The 26,256-nt window shown below is 44.2% G+C and overlaps 1 protein-coding gene across 1 annotated transcript in view; it reads left to right on the top strand.

The window, feature by feature from the left end:
- Nucleotides 1-26,256, top strand: part of LRGUK (leucine rich repeats and guanylate kinase domain containing) — an 87,435-nt gene that overhangs the window by 49,039 nt on the left and 12,140 nt on the right. The window contains exons 12-17 of the mRNA XM_075925630.2: nucleotides 404-500; nucleotides 2,341-2,454; nucleotides 6,745-6,946; nucleotides 10,035-10,148; nucleotides 14,042-14,196; nucleotides 17,535-17,623. Coding sequence (XP_075781745.2) covers nucleotides 404-500; nucleotides 2,341-2,454; nucleotides 6,745-6,946; nucleotides 10,035-10,148; nucleotides 14,042-14,196; nucleotides 17,535-17,623 — 771 coding nt within the window. The remainder of the gene's footprint in view (nucleotides 1-403; nucleotides 501-2,340; nucleotides 2,455-6,744; nucleotides 6,947-10,034; nucleotides 10,149-14,041; nucleotides 14,197-17,534; nucleotides 17,624-26,256) is intronic.

The raw sequence follows: 26,256 nt of genomic DNA, 5'->3' as shown, positions 1-26,256 counted from the left end.
ACTACTGCTATCTCTGCCTATTTCTATGAATTTTTTAATCTGTCTCCCACTACCCTTTCCTGTATATAAGATTCCTATCTATCAGCCAGGAGTCAACATAGCAGGAGGAAGAATTTATCACTTTCCTACTTAACAGTGCTGTGACAGCTTCAACTGAAATCATCCTGTGTCTTTGGATTTATAGCCCAAATATAATGTTATATTAATATAGATCTTTTCCCATTGATAGGTTAGTCTTTCGTATATTCAGCATTAGTTGTATGATTTGCACCTCTTTATATTTCTCATATTTCTTCTCTGTTTGAAATAAAATGATTTCTAGTGCTCTTCTTTCCATCTCCTCTACCATCTTCTTAAATGATTGAAAACTTGTGGTTCCTTTAACCTACCGTATATCTTCCAGCCCCTGTCACACCACGAGGGCCTCTTACTTTGGAGAAGACAACAGACTTGATTACTACTTCATTTCTCAGGAGGTGTTTGACAATATGTTGAACATGGTAAGAATTGGACTTGTCTTGGTAGGCCTAATCCTGTAGTACCAGTGAGTTCATGGCATCTCACTAAAACAAAAAAAGTCTCTAAAGGCCTGATTTCTGAAAAAAAAATGAGTTGGATGCATAATTATATAAGCAAATATGCATGTCCAAATAACCCCAATTGCATGTGCAAATCTGATATTTATATGTGCAAATGGCCAACTAGACTGTCTCTTATTATGTGTCACGGGGTGCCCCCACCCTGCACTGCTTGGCCCTGGAGTCGGGCAGTACACTCACGGGCCTGGAGGCCTAGTCCAGCACAAACGCGGGCCCTGAGGCCTAGTCCACGCTCTGGGTGGATGGGGTAGGGGGTCCGGGTCTTTCCTCTCCACCAGACCCCAACCCAGGACCCTTTTAGTGGTGGGTGATTCCCACCACTGGCTTGGCGGGGAGTTCTCCCCGAAACGCACCGAGCCCACCGGGGTGTTCCCTGCCCCTTGCCCTGGATTGCTTCCTACCCCAGCCCCGTGGCTGATGGAGACCCCACCTGCAGACACTGGGCTGGCGGCAACCATGCCATCAGCAGGTCTGGCGCAGCAGCGAAGGGGTTGTCCACCATGGCGGGGTGGGCAGCCCCCCGGGGTCGGCATTGCAGGTGCGCTCAGCACAGGAACGGGAACGGCGGCTCATGCACTAGCGGCAGGTCCAGCTGTGGCTCTGGAGGTTGGGCTGGAGCTCCTCCCTCCCCGGAGGCCAGCCCTAACTGAGCTGTTTCTCTGGCCTTTATACTTGGCCTGCAGTTGGAGCATGCCCAGACTGCTGCGGGGGCAGGGCTAGCCCAGCTGGCTCCCTCCTTGGCCAGTGCGGGGCTGGACCACCCCGTCATACTATGTTTAGCTACAGTACTTTTTACAGTGGGGGCACATAGATCCGTTGGAGTTTTTAGGTGCTACTGTAATATTGATAAATAATTGATTATTTGCATATATGAGTACACTGTCTGTTGTTTGTGTGAAGGATAGTGGGACTAGAAAACCTAAAGGAGGCTTGCGGATAGGGTCCTGCCATGTGTCTCAATCTTCTAGGAGCCCTGTGGGGAACACAAGATTTAAAGGGCACAGGATTGTCCTTGGAGGCATTGTACCAGTCTCTCTTCCCTCTCTAGACAGAATGTCTCCAGCTACTGCTTCTGGTGCATCGCTGTACTCTCAAAACAGTTTGGGCTCAAAAAGTCAATGTTAGCAATTAATTGGTACAGACACAAGCAGAGGACCCTACACCTTCATAAGCCATTGAGCTGCAGTTTAGTGTTTACTTCTCAAGGACAGCATTGTTTAATTTCCAAAGAATATCTTTGGACACACACTTTTGGGCACCAAAGCTTTATTTGCCAAGTTTCACTGTTGAAAATTACTTCCCAAGTACATGTTCTCCTTGCAGGTTTACTCTGTGTATCCACTTTCCTCTTTGGTATCTTCTCTTTTATCCTGTGCTGCCATTCATTTTGATGCACTGTCAAAGGAAGATGCCCCTTGCTTTGGATATTGTGCTTCTTTGCAGAGTGAATGAATAACCAATGTAAAGTTGTAACCTGTCAGCTGCTTGTTTTCAAGGCGCTGATGTTTTATTACTCACAAACAATGTACAAGCCTGCACCTTGGAAGCCTGTTCTTTGCTGTTCTCTGCAAGTTTTGCACCCCGCGTGGCCTTGTTATCACGGATGATTTAGGCTTTGTGGAGCTGTATACTAATGGTAACCGAAGGAGTCTAGAACAATCGCTTTTACTGTGCTTCTTTAGGCAAGATGTTTTCATTACAGTCTTTCCATTGTCATGACACATCACCATTTTAATTTCAGGGGAAATTTATTGCAACCTATAAATATAGCAGCCACTACTATGGATTAGGAAGAGACACTGTAGAATCCATAGCCAGAGAGGGATTGGCAAGCTGTGTTCATTTGGAAATAGAGGTAGGCATTACTATTACTTACTCATTATAGCATTGTCAAAAAAATAAAACGTGGAAACATGGTCATTATCAGTCCAAAAGAATAAAATTTGCATTGTTGTTTCTGCTCTAATTAAATCATTCTCATTATGAGAATTCCTCTCGTGTGTGTATGTGGGGGGGAGGGGGACGATCCAGTGGTTAGCACATTAAGTTAGGACTTGGGAGACCCACGTTCAGTTCCCCGCTCTGCTACAGACTTCCTGTTTGACTTTGGGCAGGTTACTTAGGCCTGGATGTACCAAAGGGATTAGATGTCACTGAGCTGAACATCAAAACACCCCAACTTTTGGGAACCTAGAAAAATCATAGGAACACACTGTGATTCACAAACCCTAAAGCCATGTCTCTACTTGCTGTGCTGGAGATCGATCTTCTGGCATTCAATTTAGCAGGTCTAGTAAAGACCGCTAAATCAGACACTGAGGATGCCCCCAGTTGGCACAGGTTCTCTTCGCAGTTTCAAGGAGTAAAAGAAACTGATGGGAACATTTACTCCTGTCAGCCTCCCACTGTGAAGCTGCGCCAAGCTCTGCTTAAGGTATGTTGACTCCAGCTATGTTATTTACGTAGCTGGAGTTGCGTACCTTAAGCTGACCTTCTGGGTCTGGTGTAGAACTGGCCTTAGTTAGGTGCCTAGGCTCCTCATACAATAAATGGGGAGAGATAGGAGCCTAGGAATACAGTTCACAAAAGCTATCGTACAAGGCAAGGAGATGCCTAAACTAGGCAGAGGAAGATGACCAGAGGAGTGTGTCCTAAGTCCCTCAAAGAAATAGATATCTATGTTGCTTATAACTCATATGCCCATGATTAGGGTACTCATTTTAGATGTGGAAGACACCTGGTTCAAATCCTCCCTCCACTTGACAAAGAGATCTGAACTGAGATCTGCCACCTCTTGGGTATGTGCTGTTATCTCTGGGCTATGGGATGTTCTGTTATGTGCTTCACTCAGTCTCTACCATTGAAGCTTTTAGATCAATAAGTACAGAGTCTTAGGAGTAGGCTGAGTGGAGCCTGGTTCTCCCATACCCTATGTCTACACTGCACGCTTATTTCAAAATAACTCACATTATTTCAAAATAGCAGTGTGCATGTCTACACAGCAAGCCTGTTATTTCGAAACAGGCTTCTTATTCCAACTTCTGTAACCGTCATTTCATGAGGAGTAAGGGAAGCTGAAGGAAGAGTATTCTCCCTTCAACTTTCTGCTGTGTAGATAGCGCCAAAAGGCAAGTTAAGTTACTTTGATTTCAGCTATGCAATTAATACAGCTGAAGTTGTGTAGCTTAACTCGATTTTAGCCTGCAGCGTAGACATACCTTGAGTGAATGCACCAGCCACTGAGCTATAGAGTCATTCTCGTGCTTGCCTTCTCTCACTCACTTCCTTTCTCTGGCCCACGTGACTCTTTAATTATTGATCCACAGCAGAACAGCTTCAACAAGAGACTAGCCCATCGCTCAGTGAATAGAGCTCTCACTCGAGTGGTGGTAGATTTTCATTCTAATTCCCTTCTCCCTCTCAGGTGGAAGGAGGACTTGAACCAGGCATCTAAAAGTTATGCCTTCTCTGGCTGTTTTGTGTCAATTTGCCTGAAGAGCCCAATTTTCTAGGCTACCTCTGAGCACTCCTACTGAACCAGACCCTGCCTGTGGTGAGGTAGCCAAACAGCTTTCTTCACTTGGGTCGTAGATTGCTCTGGGACTTGGGGCCTGGCAGGAAGCAGCAGTGTGCATGCACAAAGGCAGAAACATTGGTGCCCAGGGAACTTTTTATTGCAAAAACTTAGGCACTGTGTAAGTTTAGGTGCCTACAAGGTTCAGTGGGATTAGTTTATTATCAATCGTGCATATATTGCCAGAAATGTGCAAGACACTCTATATCAGTAGTTCTATGTCAAAGGGATACAATGAAATGGTCTGATCTAGCAACCTGAGTGTCTGTTGTGAGGTATTAGCATCCTCTAATCCCGTTGACTTCAACAGGCATTGAGGATGTTCAGCTTCTCACAGACTAGCACCATAAATTCATAAGTGAAGATAAAATGGACGTGACAGAGTGGGATGAGCCTCATAAAGCTTGAATGCTTCTCTGACTAGGTGTATAACTAAATGATGGAGACATTAGGGCCTGTATATGAATAGGGAAGTTACTTGTGCCTTTATTGGATATTATCAACAGCAGTATTGTAGGCAGCTAGTTAAGAAAGTCCTCTGATGCCAGAGTTCTAAAGTGTGTCATAATTATGCAGCAGTCTGCTTAGCTATGGACTCTACCTGTTGATGACAATCATTAAGTGATTCACCCTATTGAAAGAATGTTTTAATTATGGGTCTTGAGCTGAGGCTAAAAATTTGAGCCATTTAATTCCCTTTCATTTATCACTTCTGCACTGTTAGGTGGTAAAATTTGGCAATGAAATTCCTGTTGTATTCTGCAACACAGTGAGGGGAAATGTTCCAGGGCACTTTCAGGACCCATCCATTGTTTACATGGCCATTGATGCATAGAATTACCCCCATTAGCACGTAGAATTGCAATGGCTGCATGTGCACATTAGACATACAATTTAAGTTTCAATCCTGTTTTTCAGATATATCTTCAGTTTCAAACCCTGTTGGCCTCCCCATTGCCACCCCTCATTTTAGTGATGTCACAGTTTGAGATTTTGACGTGTTTTACATTAGAAGGCACACTCTGTTGCTTTTGTAGACCGAGCTTATTGCAAACCACAGAGGTTCCTTGCATCTATCCATTCTCGCCACCTGGGCTGTGTCCAGACTCCATGCCTCCTTCGACGGAGGCATGTAGATTAGCCAGATCGGAAGAGGGAAATGAAGCCGCGATTAAAATAATCGCGGCTTCATTTAAATTTAAATGGCTGCCCCGATCTGCCGATCAGCTGTTTGTCGGCAGATCGGGAGAGTCTGGACGCGATGCCCCGACAAAGAAGCCTTTCTTCATCGACACAGGTAAACCTGGTTTCACGAGGCTTACCTGTGTCGATGAAGAAAGGCTTCTTTGTCGGGGCATCGCGTCCAGACTCTCCCGATCTGCCGACAAACAGCTGATCGGCAGATCGGGGCAGCCATTTAAATTTAAATGAAGCCGCGATTATTTTAATCGCGGCTTCATTTCCCTCTTCCGATCTGGCTAATCTACATGCCTCCGTCGACGGAGGCATGGAGTCTGGACACAGCCCTGGTGTGCCACCCTCCTATCCCTTTTTATTTCAGGGGCATATGTAAGTAAGGCCAGGTCTATGCTACATGCTTACCTGCTTATAAATAGGTCACTCGGAGGTGTGAAAAATCTACACCCCTAATGACCAACTTTAACCCAGCACTATGTTGACTGAATGCTGCAAATTATTAAATTGACAGGAGAGAGTATTTTCACCAGAAGCTCTGTCTTCTCACCTTTGCCTTTGGGAATTTGTATATCCTACATGGTTGTGGGAGAAGTCAGGATGCAGCAGCCTATATGCTACCCAGAGCACGGGGCTGCAGTTTAGTCTGCCCTTACAGATTAGCCTTCCTCCCTTCACCATACACAGCCACATGTGCAGAATTTGGTTTTAAACGTAAAAGACAGTTGATCTGCACCAAGTGCTGTGGGATCCTCTATAAATGTCACGTTTTGTTTGTTTAATGCTATTCAGGTATGTTTAGTCCAGGTGTAATGTCCCACTTATGTAGAATATCAATGGATGTGGCCAGAAATTCAAACTCCATTCACTTACCATCATAAACTACTGTGGTTTAATAAACCTTCATTCTCTGAAAGTTATCAGAGTCCTCGGCATCAGACATTCTGATTGAGAAGAAGATTTTGAAGTTCATTGTAAAAATGCAAGGAGTAAATTCAGTGGTGGTGAAAGTTACATGTGAGGGTGTAAATTTGTTAGAAAATAGTTATAAGAAATGCAATCTTATGACTTCCAATATACAAAACAAAAGGGGCAGGATAGCGTTTAACAGGAGCAACAGTTAACAGACAGTTTTAAAAAATCAGGATGCTTTAAATCAGCAATGAGCTATAGGTTTCCTGGGAACTGTACTCGCTCACTGTGAGATTAATTTGATGCCAGATCTTGAAGGCCAAAGACTTAACTAACTTACCAACAGTGATAAATATAGTCGTTTGTGATATAAGTAAGGAGTTGTTATGAACACAATACATTACTAAGTCGTCACTGAGTTTCAGGAATAAATCCTTACTGGGTGCTTTCTCTCTAATCTTAAAGGGTGTGCAAAGTTTGAAAAATACCTACTTTGAACCTCGCTATATCCTATTAATACCAATGAACAAAGAAAAATATGAGGGACATCTACGGAGGAAGGGGCTGTTTAGTAGGCCAGAGATTGAAACTGCAGTCTCCAGAGTGGACATGTATATCAAAATAAATCAAGATTTTCCAGGATACTTTGATGCGGTAATTAACATGGGTGAGTTAACTTCTTTTGTACCAAGAATCTGATTACCCAGCAAGATGCCAATGGATACCTCAAAACTGCTATGGAGTAATCGCTGAACCAAAACCTAGGGAAGGCAAATTGATGCTCAAAGTAGCAGGTTTGTATCTGCTAGTAATGGAATGCAGCTAATTCTTACCCAGGAGACATAAAAGATTGCAGATTTGTGTCTTGTCACTGCAAGACTGAATTACTGCATTGTGTACTAGCTATATCTTTAGTCCATCAAGAAACTGAACCTGGTATAGAATTCAGCTACACATTTGTTTAGCAGTATGTCTTGTGAGGCTGTTACACTGAAGTTCTGTGATCTGCACTAAAGCCCAAATCCTCGAAGGTATTCAGATCCTTTGAGTATCTGTACCTAAGTGTCTATTGGTGTCTGAGGCCTGGTCTACGCTGGGGGAGAAATTGGATTTAAGAGGCTATGTCTAGTCTGCAGGCTTCTTTTGGAAGAAGTTTTTCCAGAAGAGATCTTCTAGAAAAGCTTCTTCCGAAAGGGAGCATCCACACTGCCAAAGCGCATTGAAAAAGCGACCTGCTTTTTTGAAAGATCGTGTCCATACAGGATGGACACTCTCGCATTTCAGTTGTGATTATTGTGGATGGAGTGGCCACCAGGGCACCTGTGCTTTTTCCTGGAGGCCTCTTCTTTTGAAAAAACACTCTTCTGCATCCACACACTCCTTTTTCCGAAGAAGCTTTTTCGGAAAAAGGCTTCTTCCTCGTAGAAAGAGGTTTACTGCTGTCGGAAAAAACCCTCCATTCTTTTGACTTTCTGTTGAAAGAATGCAATTGCAGTGTGGACATGAATGTAGTTTTTTCTGGAAAAATGGCCATTTTTCCAGAAAAAAACCCTCCATTGTAGATACACCCTGATACGCACCTACAGCTATGAGAATAGCATAGCTTGAGCCAAGTATCAGTGGGTAGCTGTGTTAGTCTGAATCTGCAAGAACAACGAGAAGTCCTGTGGCACCTTATAGACTAACAGATATATTGGAGCACAAGCTTTCATGGGCAAAGACCCACTTCGTCAGATTAAGCCAGTTTACCTTGAATTGAATTTCTGCGATGGCCCCGCTGTGGGAGGACTTCCCATACTCCTTGCAACCCCGTGGAGTACTGGGGTTGACAGGAGCACCATCAGCATTCCATGTAGCAGGTTCTTACTAGATCTGCTATATCAAACCCCAGAAGATTGCTTTCCAGAGCATTGGCCTCCAGGTAAGTATTAGGGATGTTAGCAAACGTTTATTTTTGTAAACATGCAACCACTGATTTTTTTCAGCAGTTACATGTTTACACTCAGAGGCTGTGTCTACATTGGCATCCCTTTCCGAAAAAGGGATGCTAATGAGACACTTCGGAATTGCAAATCCGCGGGGGATTTAAATATCCCCCGCAGCATTGGCATTCACATGGCTGCCGCTTTTTCCGGCTCGGGGTTTTTGCCGGAGAAAAGCGCCAGTCTAGACGCGATTTTCCGGAAAATAAGCCCTTTTCCGGAAGATCCCTTATTCCTACTTGAAAGTAGGAATAAGGGATCTTCCGGAAAAGGGCTTATTTTCCGGAAAATCGCGTCTAGACTGGCGCTTTTCTCCGGTATAACCCCGAGCCAGAAAAAAGCGGCAGCCATGTAAATGCAAATGCAGCGGGGGATAGTTAAATCCCCTGCGGATTTGCATTTCCGAAATGTCTCATTAGCATCCCTTTTCCGGAAAGGGATGCCAATGTAGACACAGCCAGAATGGCAGGTGGGATCCGGCTTTTAAGCTGGCTTCCCATGAATATCAACTCTTGCCTGACCCCATCCCCATGCTGCTGCCTCTGTGGGAGTCAGCAAATGGGGACCAGACGGCTCCACGGGAACTGGCATGTTCAGAGAGCTGACTTAAAATCCAGCTCCCTATGCATATTGGCTCCCGCCTGCCCCCACCCAGTGCTGCTGCCACTGATACAGGGTACGTCTAGACTACTGAGTTTCGTCGACAAAAGTGGACTTTTGTCAACAAAACTATACCTGCGTCTACACTACCGCTGAGTTCTGTCGACATAATGTCGACAGAAGTCAGCAGTTTTGTCGACACTGGTAAACCTCATTTTATGAGGCATAACACCTTCTGTCGACAGAAGGTGTTATTGCCTGTAGGGTTGCGTCTAGACTACAGGGTTTTGTCGACAAAGCAGCTTGCTTTGTCGACAACTGAATGTGTCTAGACGCTCTATGTCGACAGAAGTTTTGTCGAAAACTTCCGTCAACAAAACCCTGTAGTCTAGACGTACCCACAGAGACAGCAGCATGGGGGGGAGGACAGGTGGCTCCATGGTGCTGATACAGAGGCAGCAAAGGTGGTGGGGGGGGGGCTGCATGTAGAAGGCCTGAGTGGAGTTCGGTGTCATTTTTGTTCTCTGAGGCCCCGCATGACCTGGGGGCGTGTCTACCTTTTAACCCTGTGTCATATTACCAGAGAAGTCAGCAGGGGCACAAAGAGAGGAGGCTGCTGCAAAGGCCTTCTCTGTGAGGACCCATCTACTTTGAAACTTGATCACCTCTTTGCTGTAAAATAATTGTATCTGTTGATCTTTGCGATATGGTGTGAAACTAGTGTTTTCACCTAGGAATTTAGGGAGTGAGGGAAAATTATGAGGGAGGGTAGCAAGTGGTGGGATAGGGGGATTTTTGCCTTGTCATTGCTGGGGGTGGTTTTGGAGCTAGAGCTTAAATGAAATGGCTGGCCTTGTGAATTATTATTACAATGATATTTTTAATTATTGTCAAGGGCACCTGGAGCCAGTCAGGTTGACTATAGGAATTTAGAATGTAGCTGAATTTAGGAAGTTTCATTATAGTAGTAAGCTCTGGATTAATCTCCCAAGAGAACATTTACAGGTAGATTGGGAACACGTTCCCTAGAGAACGTATTGCGGAGAACAAGCCAGGACTGGTAGGGGGATGGACTGGGTGAGCTAACACAAAATTTGCATCTCTGACTTCTGTGTTGATATAACTTCATGCTGGTGCATGGTTGTTCGTTTACCTCCCGCCTGTTTCCTGTAGATGATTGTGATGAGGCATATGCAAAGCTGAGTCGCCTCATAAAGGAATACCTCGGTATGGCACAGCCTTCGGATTTGGACAGCAGTCAGGTCTTGGATGGCAAAGCACTCACAGGTACTGTATGTGACTTTTCAGCTGTGCCAGTCAGGAACCAACACCAACATTATTAGGAGAGTATTATTAATTACTCGTCAATTCAAAGCCTTTGTGCCCTTACTGTGAGAGGTTGCCTCCATGATTACTGGCCTCCCACTGAGTAATGTGCCTCTCTCACTACCTTTCTCCTTAGTAACTGAGTCCATGATGCTGCTCTTTCCAGTTACTTTATATGGCAACTGACTTGGGAGAACAATGCTGGGAAGATACTAGTGTGATACTAATGTTGACTGTGACTCCCCAGCTGATAAACACCTGTTACCCTGGGACGCAGTAACGAATAAGTTAGAACCTAATTTTGGACACGCCCTGGCATAGATTATGGATGATAAATGTCCCAAGTCCCAGAAGAAGGGATCGCCTGAGGCCGATTACTCGTTACCGTATCTGTCACCGGTGCGTGGTTTTCAAATAAAACTCCGAGTCTCAATTTAGGGCCAAACCATATATTGTCAATTTAAAATATAGGACAGCATGTAACAGCAACTCAATACCCAATCCCCGAAGATAAAGCAGACAGTAAAGACCCCTAGACAAACAATAGTATTATACTTTACACGCACACTTGTGGCCTAAGATAGCTGAGACGCTCACGACCTCTATGCCTTGGCTAATTGCAAGCCGTGGCAGAGGAACAGTGAGGAGATCCCTTGATGTCGCAGGATCTGCCTTCTGGTCGGGCGGTAGATGAGGAGTGGACTATGGATCGAAGGCCTTCCGCTCTCCAATGATAATCCAATGGGATCCGACAGGTTTCCCCCGGGAATTCTCCACAGGTAAATAAGAAAACCCAAAACACCCACCACACTCACACCAACACTACACTGTCCAGGCTCTTGCTCTCACACCTCCAACCCACCATTCATGCTACTACAGAGAGACATACGCAGAACCAAACGCAATCAGGAACCCAAACAGGAAAAAAAAGGGAACCCGAACTGCTACTGAACTGGGGTATTTTTAGCACTCTCCAGCGGGAAGATTCCAAAGGTGCTGAGTGCACTCTTTTGCGGGTGAGGTGCATAACATTCTGAACCGTGGGCAGCTATTTTGAGCCGAGTGCAGAGCAATTAGAATGGGGTGCAATTTGGTACCAAGTGCAAAGAATTAGAATGGGGTGCAGAGCACTAGTACCATGTGCAACTAGGGAAAAGGCGGGACCCCCCCCCCTTATGGCAGGCTTCCTTAGTTCGAATTAGCATTGATAGTTCGATTCACTGCCTTTGTCTGGTCAGGACAGCGCTCATAGCACTACAATTTCCCATCCGCACAACCAATAAACATATAACATACAAACTGAGGTAACATACCCACTCATCAGGGAAAGTTTTTTTAGGAAGACTATAGGAGAACAATTTCTCCTTGGCTGACATCGTTGTGCCTGTCAGACTAATGAGAAAAAGGGCTATGAGGCTGGACACTCATCTTCCTCCCTGCTTTGGGATGATCAGGGCTATGAAGGAAGCCTTTCCAAATCAGAATCCCTCTTGCCATTGGCCAGTAATCCCAATTTCCTTTTAACAGTAATTCTTTACTGCAGAGTTAGCCAGGGTAATAGGCACCCAGGTTAGCCTGGCTTTGGTGCAGCTACACTGCAAAACCACATGTGAGTTACTTTGTCCTTAGTGGTGTGGCAGTCCTTGATATGCGTATCTGAAGTAAGCGTAAGACCGGCACAAAAATGTTCATGAAAAATAGTGCAGAACTTCATCACATTTTCATATCAAGTGATTTCATATCCTGAAAGAATTAATACATGTTTATTACTCGGTGGAGAATGAAAAAGTTCAATATGGATTGTAACAGCTGGATAGTAGCATGACTGGTAACTTTATAAAGAAGCCAATAAATTTAACCTCATTCTAGGCTGTCTTAATTTTTACTTCTAGAAATCCCCACATTAGTTGGAAGTTAAAGAAGGCTTGTGGGGATGACTGGATTCTGGAGAAGCAAGTTACCATATATGCTGTATCTTGTACTTCATTATTATCTGCTAAGACCTTAGGGCCTTTTTGGCACAGGAAGGAGAGCAAGGTGGAAGGATTATGGACAGAAGAGGGTCCCATCTAATTATAATATGTTCTCTCTAAAGCATCTGACATTCCTTTTAACAAAATAGTAATTTTTTAAAACATTTTGGAATTTGTCAATTTGTACTTTGTTACTAGCTACAGAAATTCTATTAATAGTACTGGGTTTGGTAATTTTGCACTCTATAAAGTAACTTTTAAGTTTACTGTGCATCGTTAAATTCACTTACAGCTTCATTTATAGCAATTTAAATAAATTTAATTATCTTTGTTCTGCAGAGAATGTCTTTTCTTATGGACTGTGTGAAATAATTTATTTTAAAAAGTTTGCCTCAAGGTTGACTTTAATATGGACATTTTTAGTAAGAAAGTTGCAGAGGAAAGATTGGTTCTGTGATATTAGGATAGGTTGTTAATTCTTTTTTTTCATTAATTACCATTTGAGATCTTTTCTTCATGTACAGAGTAAAGGCACTGGGAGAAAATTGAAAAGCTCGTCTTTTGAAACACTTTTTATAGAAGAAATTACTGTACACAAATGGTGATAATACTTTGCTTGTACATAGCAGCTTTCATCCAAGGATTTCAGTGCTTTGTATCTATTAATTAAGTCTTTCTACACTGGATAGTAATACATACTTTGCAGCATTTTAAAGCTGGGACATTGGGCCTGTGGATGATTGTCGGTGGTTCTGAGCACTCAGAATTCCCACTGGGAGTAGAGGGCCCTCAGTGCCTCTGAAAATCAGGCTGAGTAAATAATCTACAGCACCTAGAATAGAACTCAGGTGCCATAACTCCCCTGTTTTAATCACTAACAATTGTAGCATCTGTATATCAGCAACTTGTGATGGCTGGGCTGAGGGACATTTGGGGAAAGTTGGCTTTTATTTATTACACAGTTACAAAACCAAACATATACAAGTATAAATATGTGTGTGTAAGAGTGTGTGCATTTAATTCTATCTCTCTCCTTCACTCTTCATTTATTGCTCTTCTCTTTAGATTTGGGTGCTTTGAGAGAGCTACTTTTGTTCAGCACATACTATAATGGGTTTTTTGTCCTGATTGGGTTTTCCAAACACTACCATAATATAAATATTCATAAGGGTTATCTTTATATTTTAAATTTATACTTGGGATAATTGGTTCGTTAAACTGAAGCCCAGTGTTTCCATTTGTCGCTATAGTTTTGCACTCTCCAGTTTTGCTTGAAAAAAGTGAATTAGTTGCATCTCTAGCTATCTGATTTAGTTGCATGTGTGACTACCTGTAAGTCAGGTAAAAGTGCAAGTAGTTATATTTACACTCAGAGGTGAACTGTTTGTATAAAAATTTAGATGTAAATTATTCTGACAGAAGTGATTCAAATTTGCTGGCTGTGAGGTAGGTCAAACATAGCTATAGCTTAAGACTAGTAACAATGCTTAATAGCTAGCATCTTAGGGAAAAAATTAATCAAAGCAACATGCCATATTTCATCAGTATCCCTCATTGGTTTTTGTTTTTAAGTGTTTTGGGGAGCCTACACTTCCCTAAGTATTTTGAGGATGAATTGATTACTATTTGTAAAGTTCTTTACTATAAATTACAAAAAGTGTTATGTATTTTTATTCCATTCCTTAAGATATATTTCTCAAAACTGAGTATCTTAACTTTTTATCATTCATTCTCATAATTTGCAAAGCTAGAACAGTGCCAAAAAGTATTTGTTTATTTTGTAACTGCAGGCCTGGAACTTCTTAAACAGGATTTCAACTTGCAACCAGAGCTTACACTAAGGGTTTTGTTGCATTAATAACAATACCTGTTCTCTGCTAGATTCCAGCTCACTGTCTTTTGGCGATCACAGAGCTTTAACCAGTGGAGAGACACAAATTACCCTGCCTTCTGACATCAATGAGTTTTCAGACTCTTCAGCCAAAAACTACTCTGCTAGAATCTCAGCCAAACTTGCTGCACAAAAAACACCAGTGGTAAGGGAGAAATGCTCTAATTTTAACATTAATCGAATGCTAACAAATATATATGTTAACATTTGGCATATACGTATAACATATAAGCAGAATGTTTATGCTTTGATGATTCCCCATATCATTTTTCCTGCTGTTCTCTGAACTCCTTTCAGTTTGTCAATATTTTCTCAGACGTGGAGTTCCCAGAATCCAATGTACCTACTGAAGGCAGTTGAAAGAAAATGGTGTAAGCATCATCAACTGAGGCAGGGAACTGAAACCCTAATCTTTTCACACCTGTTTTACACCAGAGTGACTTCACTCATTCTGTTGGAGTTGTTCCTGATTTGTGTGGTGTAAGTTAGATGAGGATCAGCCCCTATATACTTTTACAAGAATGCATGGAAACAATCCAAATACAGGATAAATAATGGACGTGATGCCATGAGATACAAGGACATTGTCTAACAGGATATCAAGAGCTGCTTACAACCCAACCCTGTTCCCATTGAAATCAATGACAAAACTTCGTTCACCTCAGCGGCTGCATGCTTGGCATGTCTTCCACTAGAGATTGAATTCAGACATGTTTCTATGCTGCTTTTTAAATGTTTTGACCCAGTAATTCAACAGTTGTGCTTAAATTGCTTGCAATCTAAGCTTCATTTTTTAAAGGTTATTCCCTACAGGTGAACTTTAATGCGCTCTCCTTGCAGGCAGCAGTGGAGTTGATGCTGTGAAGAAGATATTTCTAATGCTTCTTTTCAATGGTGATGGTGGGAGGAAAAAAAAAGGAAGCTTCAAAACATGTTCCATTCCAGGTCCATAATGTCATAATGATGAATAGTGTGGCTTACTGGACAGTTATTGTCACAATCTCTATATCTGTAGCAAACTACACCTAACTCTGGGGTCTACAGTTTTTATTCTGGATCGAACAGAGGAAAAAAATCACTGCTATCCAAGGCTTTAAAAAAAGGCTTTATTTAGTAGTGAGAAAGGTATGACTGTAAAATGGGCTACACAGATGTGGAACCCTCTCCTCTTTCAGATGTGCTGGGTAGGGTTAAATAAGTTCAGAAGTATCATTTCATTTAGTGTTTATTTCATCAGAATGTATATTACCTTAAGCTGAAGGAGAAGCCTTGTGTTTCTCTCACTTCAGCAGCTTTCTGCTGTCATCTGTATCACAGCGATTTATATCTCACTCTCTTTATTGCCTCTTATGCTGACAGTTTACATTTTGTCAAGCTGGGGAGATAAATGTTTTATTGTGAAGGTGGCTATAATTTACCCGGGCTTTAAGTTCTTCAGTGGCTAAAAGACTTTCTTTATTAGTTTCCATGTTCATTGCTGGTAATATCTGCCAAGTTATTTGCTAGGCCTTTAAAGTGCCCAATATATTTTTTCATGTGTATGATGAAGTTCAGTAGGATTAACTCAAGTCTCAAGCAATAAGTGCTCCAAGGTGAAATATGAGTGTAATTCAGATAAGTTTCAATGGTAAAAGATTGTAAATATGTCTCTCATGGTTTAAAGTAAAATCCTCTCTGAATTGTTCCATTTGCTTTACTTTTGGCAACTAATGCATGTAGCCTAACTGCTACAACTGCATTCCATGTTTTCTGTGTGTCGAATGACAAAGTGAGAAAGAGCACTAAATAACTAGCACTGGCTATCCAGGAGCAGGATAAAAGGCAAAGCTTACTGCCCAGGAAAAGAACCATGACATTCCATGTCCCTTGCAACTTGTGAAATTATGCCAATGTTGCACAAGTATAAATAATGAACGACACAAGATGCAAGGCAGCTCAGAACCAGGCCCTGCAATCCATACAAATATCAGAAAGAATTGCATCTTTACAAAGAGCATACCGTCTGAAACATTTGCCTGAAATCTGTGTCGGTCTGGGCCTAGCTAGAGTAGCAAAAGGGAAGGAATTCACAACAATCTGTGAATAGATATGTTCAGCAAGGCAATCTGACTCTCTTTGTCGTTCATCCTTTGCTATCTGGAGAGCCATTCCTGGATGGGAGATGCAGAGTCACCAGATAAATTGTGGTGTGGGGTCTTTCTTGTAGCATCATGAGGTGATGTCACTATAAGATGACTGTTGTTTTTCTGTTAAGCTTTCTCTTGTCTTATTCACTCTGGGTGTATCTAGACTACAGGGTTTTTTAAAAAAGGTAACCTTTTTTCAAAAGAACTTCACATGCGTCTAGACTGCAGCCGCGTTCTTTCGAAAGTAAATTGAAAGAATGCGGCAGTTTTTTCGATTGCGGTAAACCTCATTTTATGAGGAATAACGCCTTTTTCGAAAGTACTCTTTCGAAAAAAGGCGCTATTGAATGCAAACTATGCTTTTTTGAAAGAGAGCATCTAGACTCTCTTTCGAAAAAGCTGCTTGTAGTCTAGATGCTCTCAAAAGAGGCTTGAAGTCTAGACGTAGCCTCTGGGTTTGTCTGCACTGGGAAGCTATATGATGCTGCAGCATATGTTAAGCTAGCACACTGGTTAGAAACTCAGGACTCAGTTCTCCCATCTGCTAAGGCTACCTTGTGCTAGAGTGCACAGTAGCCTGAGAGTGGCCATAGATTTCCTGCAGAGAATTCCCTCTGTATAGGAGGAATCTCAGCTGGTGTCAAGTTGGCAGAGATGCTTTGACCATCAACTATTCCCCTGACCTTGGAGTAAGAGGGGAAGGAAAGCCACATATCAGGAGTGCATTGGCGCTACACTCTACTATGCTCCGTCTGTTGCTGGTGACAGGAACCTTATGCAAGCATCATAAATTAAAATGGGATTATTCTTGCTTTAATTTACACTGGGGTAGTGACTCAAGGTATCACAACCAGCTCTCTACAGTCACCCGTTTCTGCTACATCTTAGCATAGCTCAGATGTAGTGAAGAATTCATTCTAAATGAGGACTACCATGTTTAAAGTCGGGTTTGACTTCAAAGACAAAAGTCCCATCTACAGTGAGTGCCCTAGTTAGTTAATGTGTTATAACACAATGCCATTTCCTAGCATAAATAAACACTCAAATGATGCTCAGGGGTGTGAAGAAACACATCCCTGAGTGACGTAAGTTTCACTGGCCTAAGTGGAAGTGGGCACAGGACCATGCTGGTGGGAGAGTTTCTCTGGCCAGCATAGCTGCTGCTCCTCATGGGAGGTGATTTAACTAAGTCGATAGGAGAGCTCTATCCCATTGGCATAGACAGCTGCACAAGAGATCTGACAGAGGCACAGCCTTAGCCAGAGACGGCAATGTCCCGGCCATTGACTCTGCCCTTTTGGAAGGTCTGTTTGTATGTGTAAGTTATTGTAATAAACGGATCATGTTTCTTGCTCAGGAAGAAGCATCTCTGCAGAGGCGTCAACAGGCAGCACGTCAGGCGCTGTTGGGGAAGTCTCCTAGTGCATATGCCCAGCTGTTTCAAAGGTAACGTAGGCATTTGTATTAATCATGTCCTCTTCAGCCAACTGACAAAGGTCTTTCTTTAACTCCTTCCCCATTGCCCCTACAAGATGAATGATCGGAAACTGTCATGGTCAGTCCTATGGCTGGCTCTCCTCCCTAAAGCGTTCACATCAAACCCTACAGTTAAACCCTATACATGGAGAGAGCCTGCTGGTGGGAGGCCATCCTGCAGCATCTCTGAGACTGTGAATTTATAAAACACACATGGCTGCCCAGCTCCCAGCAAGAAGCAGTTGGGGGACAGCAGCAGAAAAGATGGAGCAGCTGGATCCCACTCCTGGGGGTGGGAAGAAGCACCAGGCAGCTTCCCCTGGTTCCCAGGATGGAGCAGGGAGAAAGGGGAAACCTGCCAGGAGACTGGGCTTTCAGCTCCCCATGCTGCCTCTCTTGGGGCATGGAAGCGTTCTTAGTGCGGACGCGCCCCACCAACCCAAGGAGGCCAATCGAGATTTGCATCCCCACAGTAATTACATTGGTGAATTTACATTCCTAGCATAGACGTACCCTTAGATCTCTGCTATTTGCTGTCTTTATTTCCCATTGCCTTGCTCATACTTGGATTCTTTGTTGAGAGTGAAAATCAGACTTTGTTTTGGCAGCGCTGTCAGATATGTGAAACTCCTGTCACCCACGATTGGTATCTGCAGTTACTAGGCCTGAAGGGACATCTGTGCTCATTGAAAACAAATTGGACACAAGAGTAGACAACACTCCCTTCCATATGGTGATACAGGACATGCCATAAATATGCACAGCTGGGACTCTGGGAGTTGGACGATGACCCTGAAATCAGGGTAACATTGTAGTTATGTTCCTGAAAAGTGTGACTTGAAGCGAAACGATGATCAGCCAATTTAGTTTCCCCATAAGAATGAATGTAAATGGGGCTGGGGTTTGGTTCCAGGGATTTTTTTTGCCAGATAGAAGACATTATACACCTATACAGTATAAGGCTTACACAATTTTAAACAAACAATTTCCTACCGTACTTAGCAATGATGATTGTGAAGCTTGGTGAAGTCAGCGGGTGGAAGTGGGTGGATCAGCCGGCTGCTCCTCTTGCTGAGCTTTCCCAACTCAAAAAATCACATCTAGAGACTGATGTTTGGTTTTCTTTATTTTTCTTGGTGAATGTCTTCATGCCAGTGTGGTGCCATTTGACTCACAGCTGGGACTAGGGGAGTGAACAGCCTCTGGTCCCATACCTCTGGCGAGGGTGTGGACCAGTAACGCTCGTAGGCCTGCAGAGTCCTCCCCGTGCAAGCTCTTCAGGTTTAGGCTCAACACGGGAGCCAGGCAGAGCTCTGGTGCATCCTTCCCCAGCATCCGATGGGGACATCTCTGCTCGCCTATGAGCAGCAGATCACAAAAATGCCTGGTCCAGGTAGTCCCTGCCCTCTGGGATTCCTGGGGAGACCAGCCACCTCCTAAGGGAACCACTCTCCCAGGATGCATGGTACACTTGGGACATACCATGCACAGGGCTGGATTAACTTTTTGTGGCCTCTTCTGAGTGTGGACCCCGTGTGACTGTGCCATGTTAAGCCTAGTACTGCATGGATAGGAATGAACACATTTATTCAAAACCAAAATATGATATTTGAAGCCACGCTTGAGTGAGACCTTCACTCAGCCTATAGACAGCAAACTGGATGAGCATCCATACACCTAGAATTACCCTTGAATGTGGTTTGTATGGAAGGTTTGTTTGTTAGTTTTGTGTTTTTTTGTTTAAATGCTCAGGACATGCCTAAAGACCTGAACACAAGGTCTTAATCTTTAGTACCTTTATGAGCCATTTTAAGCCCGGGTGTAGCGGTCACTGGAGTAGCACCTGCATCTCCCCTCCACCCAAAGTTGTTTTGTAAATACATTTTTGAAAGCTGGATTTTCTACTTTGGAACAATAATCTTTATAAAATGTTTTTAAAAGTTAGTTTGTTTCGCCTATTTCTCTCTTTGCATCACCATCCCACACAACTTCAGATGAAACAGTAAAGTTATTGGGGCGGAGTATGGGGAGGAAAATTGCTGGTGCCCATCTTTTGCCACCACAATCCAGCCTCAAACCCCTACCCCATCCTTCCTATTGACCCCCTCTCCACAGGTAACCACCGCCTTCACAATAGGGCTGTCCTCAGTCACCCTCCTCTTGCCCACCCCCTACTTTCAATACAAGGCTGTCACCTCCCACCCTTCTACCAGCCCCCACCTTCAATTCAGACTCTTCCCTCCCTCTCTCCCTCTATACCTGATCCTTACCTTCAACACAGATTCTCCCCTCCCTCCCTCTGTCCCCGACACCCAACCCCCACCTTTGCACCCTACTGCTCCTACTCCCCAAGAATCACCACTAGCTCCCTCATTGCACCCGGATTTGCCCCACAACTTACCCCCAAACTGTGCTTTACCCCTTCCCCTCTCCATAGAGCGGTGGAGCAAGGGAGTTTCTGGCCATTCCCACTGGTGGAAGAGTGGCAACCAGCCCCACTGTTACTGCCCTCCAGGCGTGAGGGCATCCGGCGCACTGGCCATGTTACCCAGCATCCCATGCGCTGGCCCCTGATGGTGGCCAAGGGGTCACATGCACACTCGCATCCCCAGCTCAAAGCTGCAGGGTAGAGAGGGTGCCCAGGTTCCCGTGGATAGTCAGAATGCCGGGAGTCACAGCGCTGCTGCCGCCCCAGCAGAGTGGGGGAGACTCGGGGTGGAGGGCTGGGCCAGGAGCCCTTACCAGCGCGATCAGCACAGCAACACTGGGAGCCCTCTCCCTGAACCATTTCCTTTCGGTGAGGGGAGGGACTGCTGCTGCCCACTTCAGCTGGAGCAGCTCGCAGCATGGTGCAGGGCATTCTGGGACTAGTGGTATAGCTGGTAGCGCAGGTCCAAGGGCCCCAATGAAAGGCAGCAGCATGGGAACAAAAACTCCCAGCACACCTTGCAGCACATTGCTTAGCTGTGGACAGGGCTGGATTAACCCGGGGGGGGGGAGAGGGAGGAGGAGGCAGGATGTGCTGACAGTAGTGGTGGGGAGATGATCGGGGCTGGTGACATAGAACTGTTGCTCTTTGGCAATGTGCATTGGTAAATTCTGGCTTCTTCTCAGATTTAGGTTGGCCACCTCTGATTTAGGGTAAATATCATTATCGCAGTTTCATCCCATTACTCCTCATTATACACCCTTGTACCTGTCAAAATAAATCCTCTTCATTTTTATGCAGTTCAGAAAAATAGACTGTTACCACGTCTTCACTTTCTATTAGTCAGCACTTAGCCTAACTACATATGTGTATATCTTTTCATCTTTGCTCATAAGTCTGTTCCTCCAGCCCCCTGGTAAATTTTGGCCGTATGCACTAAATTCTATCCAACCTCTTAACATCAGATAATTAGATGCCAGAAATGGTCACAATATTACCAGTGCAGCTATAACAAGGGGTAGCAAAGAAGGCACATTTACCTCCTGGCTCTGGGACATGATATCTCATTGCCTCTTTATATGCAGCTCAATATTGCCTTGGCCTTTGGGGCTCATTTTGCGTTCCAAACACAGGTCTGACTTCCTGTTCATTGTCATCTTTCTTTCAGCATGCTGCTTGCTAGATTTCTCCTTTCCATGGAGTATTTTTCTATGACTTAGATTATTCTTCCTCAATGTATATTTTATTTAGACATTTTTTTCTGCTTCTATTTGGTTACACAAGTCAAGCACAGATCATATCATTCTGAAATCTGATTATAAATGTTTATTTTGACAGACATCATTTTTCTTGTGTCAGCTTTGTTGGTTGTACATTGTCTACTTTCATTTAAGATACAATGTACCCATTCTCAGAAAAAGTTTCTTAATCTCAAAGTTCAGTGACAATAGAGTAAGCTTCTTACTGGACAATTCTCTGTTGTCAAGCTAAAGAGAATTACTGTTTACATGATTTACATGAAGGGCAAGTCCTGCCTGACCAATCTGATTAGCTTCTATGATGAGGTAACTGGCTCTGTGGATATGGGAAAGTCAGTGGATGTGATATACCTTGACTTTAGCAAAGCTTTTGATACGGTCTCCCACAATATTCTTGCCAGCAAGTTAAGGGAGTATGGATTGGATAAATGGACTGTAAGATGGATAGAAAGCTGGCTAGACTGTTGGGCCCAACGGGTATTGATCAACGGCTTGATGTCATGTTGGCGGTCGATTTCTAGCGGAGTGCCCCAAGGATCTGTTCAAGGACCGGTTTTGTTCAACATCTTTATTAATGACTTGGTTAAGGGATGGATTGCATCCTCAGCAAGTTCACAGATGACACTAAACTAGGGGGGCGAGGCAGATACGCTAGAGGGCAGGGATAGGGTCCAGAGTGACCTACACAGATTAGAAGACTGGGCCAAAAAAAATCTGGCCCAAGATTCAACAAGGACAAGTGTAGAGTCCTGCACTTGGGATGGAAGAATCCCAAGCATTGTTCCAGGTTGAGGACCAACTGGCTAAGTAGCAGTTCTGCAGAAAAGGACCTGGGGGTTACAGTGGATGAGAAGCGGGATTTGAGTCAACAGTGTGCCCTTGTAGCCGAGAAGGCTAATGGCATATCAGGGTGCATTAGGAGGAGCATTGCCAGCAGATCTAGAGAAGTGATTATTCCCCTTTATTCGGCTCTAGTAAGGCCACATCTGGAGTATTGTGTCCAGTTCTGGGCCCCCCACTATAGAAAGGATGTGGATGCATTGGAGAGGGTCCAGCGGAGGGTGACCAAAATGATTAGGGGGCTGGAGCACATGACCTATGAGGAGAGACTGAGGGATTTGGGTTTGTTTAGTCTGCAGGGTTACATCTAGATTACATGCCTCTGCTGAAAGAGGCATGTAAAATAGGCTACCCAACATAGTCAGTGAAGCGGGGATTTAAATATCCCCGGCTTCATTAAAATAAAAATGGCCGCCGTGTTGTGCCGGCTCAGCTGATCGTTGGCACAGCGCACGAGTCAAGACGCAGATCGGTCGACAAGGGACGCCTTTGTTGACCGCTCCTGAAAACCTTGTTTCACGAGGCATAAGGGAGTGGTCGACAAAGGGTTCCCTTGTCGACCGATCCGCATCTTGACTCGCACGCTCTGCTGACGATCAGCTGAGCCGGCACAGTGCAGCGGCCATTTTTATTTTAATGAAGCCGGGGATATTTAAATCCCCGCTTCATTGACTATGTTGGGTAGCCTATTTTACATGCCTCTGTCAGCAGAGGCATGCAATCTAGACATACCCCAAAAGAGATACTGTCTGATCAGGATCCAGGTCCAATGTAATGCTACTTTGTCGCATTCTTCTGTGCCCACGTTGGGGGCAGAAAGGAAGAGGCTGTAACTGTGGTCCCAGGTACATGGATATCCTCTTTGGAGTGTCAAAGTGGCTGAGTAATTTCTTTTATTGGATCAGCTTCTTATGTTCAGAGAGCAGGGGACTGGACTCGATGACCTCTCGGGGTCCCTTCCAGTTCTAGTATTCTATGATTCTATGAAACTTGCTTTTGAGCTTACACAGAGCCCTTATTCAGGTCTGCGAAATGCACTCAGATATACTGAAACATACTCAGAAGCTCTGTGTAAGCTTGAAAGCTTGTCTCTCTCCTCAACAGAGGTTGGTCCAATAAAAGATATTACTTCACCCTAATCTCTCTAATATCCTGGCACCAATCTGGCTTCAGCGACATTGTATGTGTGTGTAATTTAACTTACCTAACATGTTTTTCTTTGTTATTCAAGATGAGGCAGCCTAGAGCAACAGAAATTATAAACTCCTTGAATATAAATATTTCTAATTAAATTGATGACAAGACCTTCCTGCCCGCCAGAAACTTGATTGGCAGAGTACAAAATAAGGGATTTGGAGGTGGACGGAAATCCCTGTGAATCCTTTTAAAACACATTTCTTTCAATTGTCTGGCTGGTTGTTTTAAGTGTATCTATCAGTAGGGATTTAGCCTTTAAGGATGGGTCACTGATTCTGAATCAGAGCCTTCACTTCAGAGAGCAGAGTCCATTTTCCTGTGGCAGATGAGTCCTTAGACTGTGACCTTCCATCTGAAGTGGTGCATGATACGGATCTTCTCAGATTTCTCTTTGAGCTCTCTTAACCTCTGCTGTCAAGCAGCATGTCTTAGCATTGCATATTGAGTGGAGAGATTTGTTAGGAAATGTGTGTGTTGAAAGGGAGGGTTTTTTTGTTTCTTTTAAATTCCAGGACATTGATTTAGAAGGCTTTTCAGATACATTAGAGGCTCTGAGGGCTAGCAACGGGATAAGGATCCTCTCTTCTCTATGTATCTGGTTTAGGCCATTACCAGCTGGCAATGTTCGGTGGTCTATGTAATAGAAATGCGTAGTCTCACTTTAAGGGAGATGGAGATTTATGTGTAGGTAGAATTAATAGGATGAAACTAAGAAAAGGCAAAGGAAAGACTAACGGCAGAAAAATCCCATTTGCCCAGAGACGTGTTAGGCTATGGAATTCCACAAGGAAAGTGGTAACAATCCTGTCACAGACATTTTAAAACTGAACAGGACACAGCACTAAAAAACCTGCAATAGGGAATAGTCCTGCATTGACAAAGGTTGGGTTAGGCAACCTAAAAGATAGATTCCAGGATTTCTTTGGGACAAGGATCTGCAAACCACTTCTGCAATTGACAACATTTTTGGCAATCTTAGCAAAGAAACTAAGAATTAGGGGACATAGCAATTAAATTGGCTGGTTGCCCCTAAAAGAGGGAGGTTGCTTCAGTGTCGAGTTGGGGAGGATCAACAAAATGGCTGCTGCCATTGTATATAGCAGGGGTAGGGATCCTTTTTGGAGTTCGAGGCCACTGATTCACAGAAAAATCTGTCAGGGGCCGCACAGAAGTGAGAAGGAAAAAAAAATTCCCTCACTGATGTGGCCCCCGACTCAGAAGGAGAAAGACGCTCCCCACATTCCCCTCACACACCTAAGCCTAGGCAGGGCCTGAGCCTTGGGGCCAGATCCAGGCAAGCCGGGAGCCACATCCGGCCCCCGGGCCTTACGTTCCTCACCCCGGTATATAGGATCAATACAAGGCATCTTTTAAGAGCCTGTAACTTAATTTTAAATTAAACATGTTAAGAGGGACTGCTCCTACATCTGAAATTTCACGGTGCTTTTTGGCCACAGGACTACTATCTGTATCGGGGCGGGCAATGATTTTTGACAGGGGGCCACTCCAAGATTTTTGGAAAGTGGTCGAGGGCCGCATTCTTCCATGGTATTAATGGAGGTGCAGGGTCTGGGATGGAGGTTGGTGCAGAAGGGAGCTTAGGGTAAGGGATTGGTGTGCAGGAGGAAGAATGGAGTCTAGGAGTTTGGGTGAAGCAGATGGTTTTGACTTAGGACAAGGGACTGGAGTGCAGGGCTTTGGGTTGTGACCTAGGGGAGGAGGGGATTGTGGTCTGGGGCAGGAGATGGGGGTCCCAGATCTGGGAGGGGGTATGGGTACCAGAGGGTGGCAGAGGGTTTGGGAATGTTTACTGGGGGACAGAGGGCTGGGGAAGGGAGGAGCTGAGGTGCCAGAGTCAGGCTCTGGCCAGGAGATGTACCAGCCAGCAGCAAACCAGCCTGCCTGCCTGCAGAGCTAAAGACTTGCAGAGCTTAACAACATTTCCCAGCCAGCCAGCCTGCTTGTCCAGCCATGTGCCTCAGTGAATAACTGAGCTGAGGAGAGTGGGCGCGGTTCTTCTTGGTTGTCTGTTATTCAAACAGGCAGCCCCCATTGGCCAGTTTCTGGCCAGAAACCAGCCAATGGGATTGTGCTGGGGGTGGGGGCAGCTCCAGATGCTTTTCCCCCTCCTCTCCAGTTTTGAAACAGAAACGGGGCCTAGGGTTGCCAGGTATCCGGTTTTGAACCTGACAGTCCAGAATTTGAGCTTTCTGTTTGGGAAACAAATTGAGAAAATATAAATGAGAAAATAGAAATGTCCGGTAGTTTCTAACTAAGATGTAATGTAGATTGTGATGTAATGTCAAGTGTGTCCGGTGTTTTTGTTGAAAACATCTGGCAACCCTAACGGGGCCAGGCAGACACATTTCTGAGCATCATGTGGGGCAAGCCAGAGGAGCCTGCCTAGGGCTCCCCTCTGCCTCCGTGGGGCAGATCCGGTGGCTTGGTGGGCTGGATCCAGTCCACGGGCCATGTTTTGCCTAGGCCTGGTCTATATATAGATATGGTGCCAATACTGCAGTTAGCATGGGTTATGTTTTGTTAGATGTTACCGTGAATAACTGTGGTAGAGGACATGCCGAAGGAACTCCAGACCTTGTTAATAATAGTTACAAGATGATGAAAAAAATAATGCTACAGGTGAGGTTTTCAAATAGGACCTGTGCTCCTAAATCACTTAAATGCTCACCCTTAATAGGTACAACATCTTTTAACAGAGCAAAACCAATTTTTCATTAAAACAAATATGCTTAACTTATCCCTTTGGAATCTGGAGAGTATCGGTGCAAGACTGACTGAGTTCCAGGAGTCTGTGATTATTATTTATCACGCAGGATTTATTATAATGTGGTCTAGTAAGTAGAAATGGGCACTGGGAG

The sequence above is a fragment of the Pelodiscus sinensis genome, chromosome 1 (assembly GCF_052426305.1).
Source record: "Pelodiscus sinensis isolate ZL-2025 chromosome 1, ASM5242630v1, whole genome shotgun sequence".
Taxonomy (NCBI): Eukaryota; Metazoa; Chordata; order Testudines; family Trionychidae; genus Pelodiscus; species Pelodiscus sinensis.
Note: the sequence above shows the minus strand (reverse complement) of the source record. Positions and strands in the feature narration are given on the sequence as shown.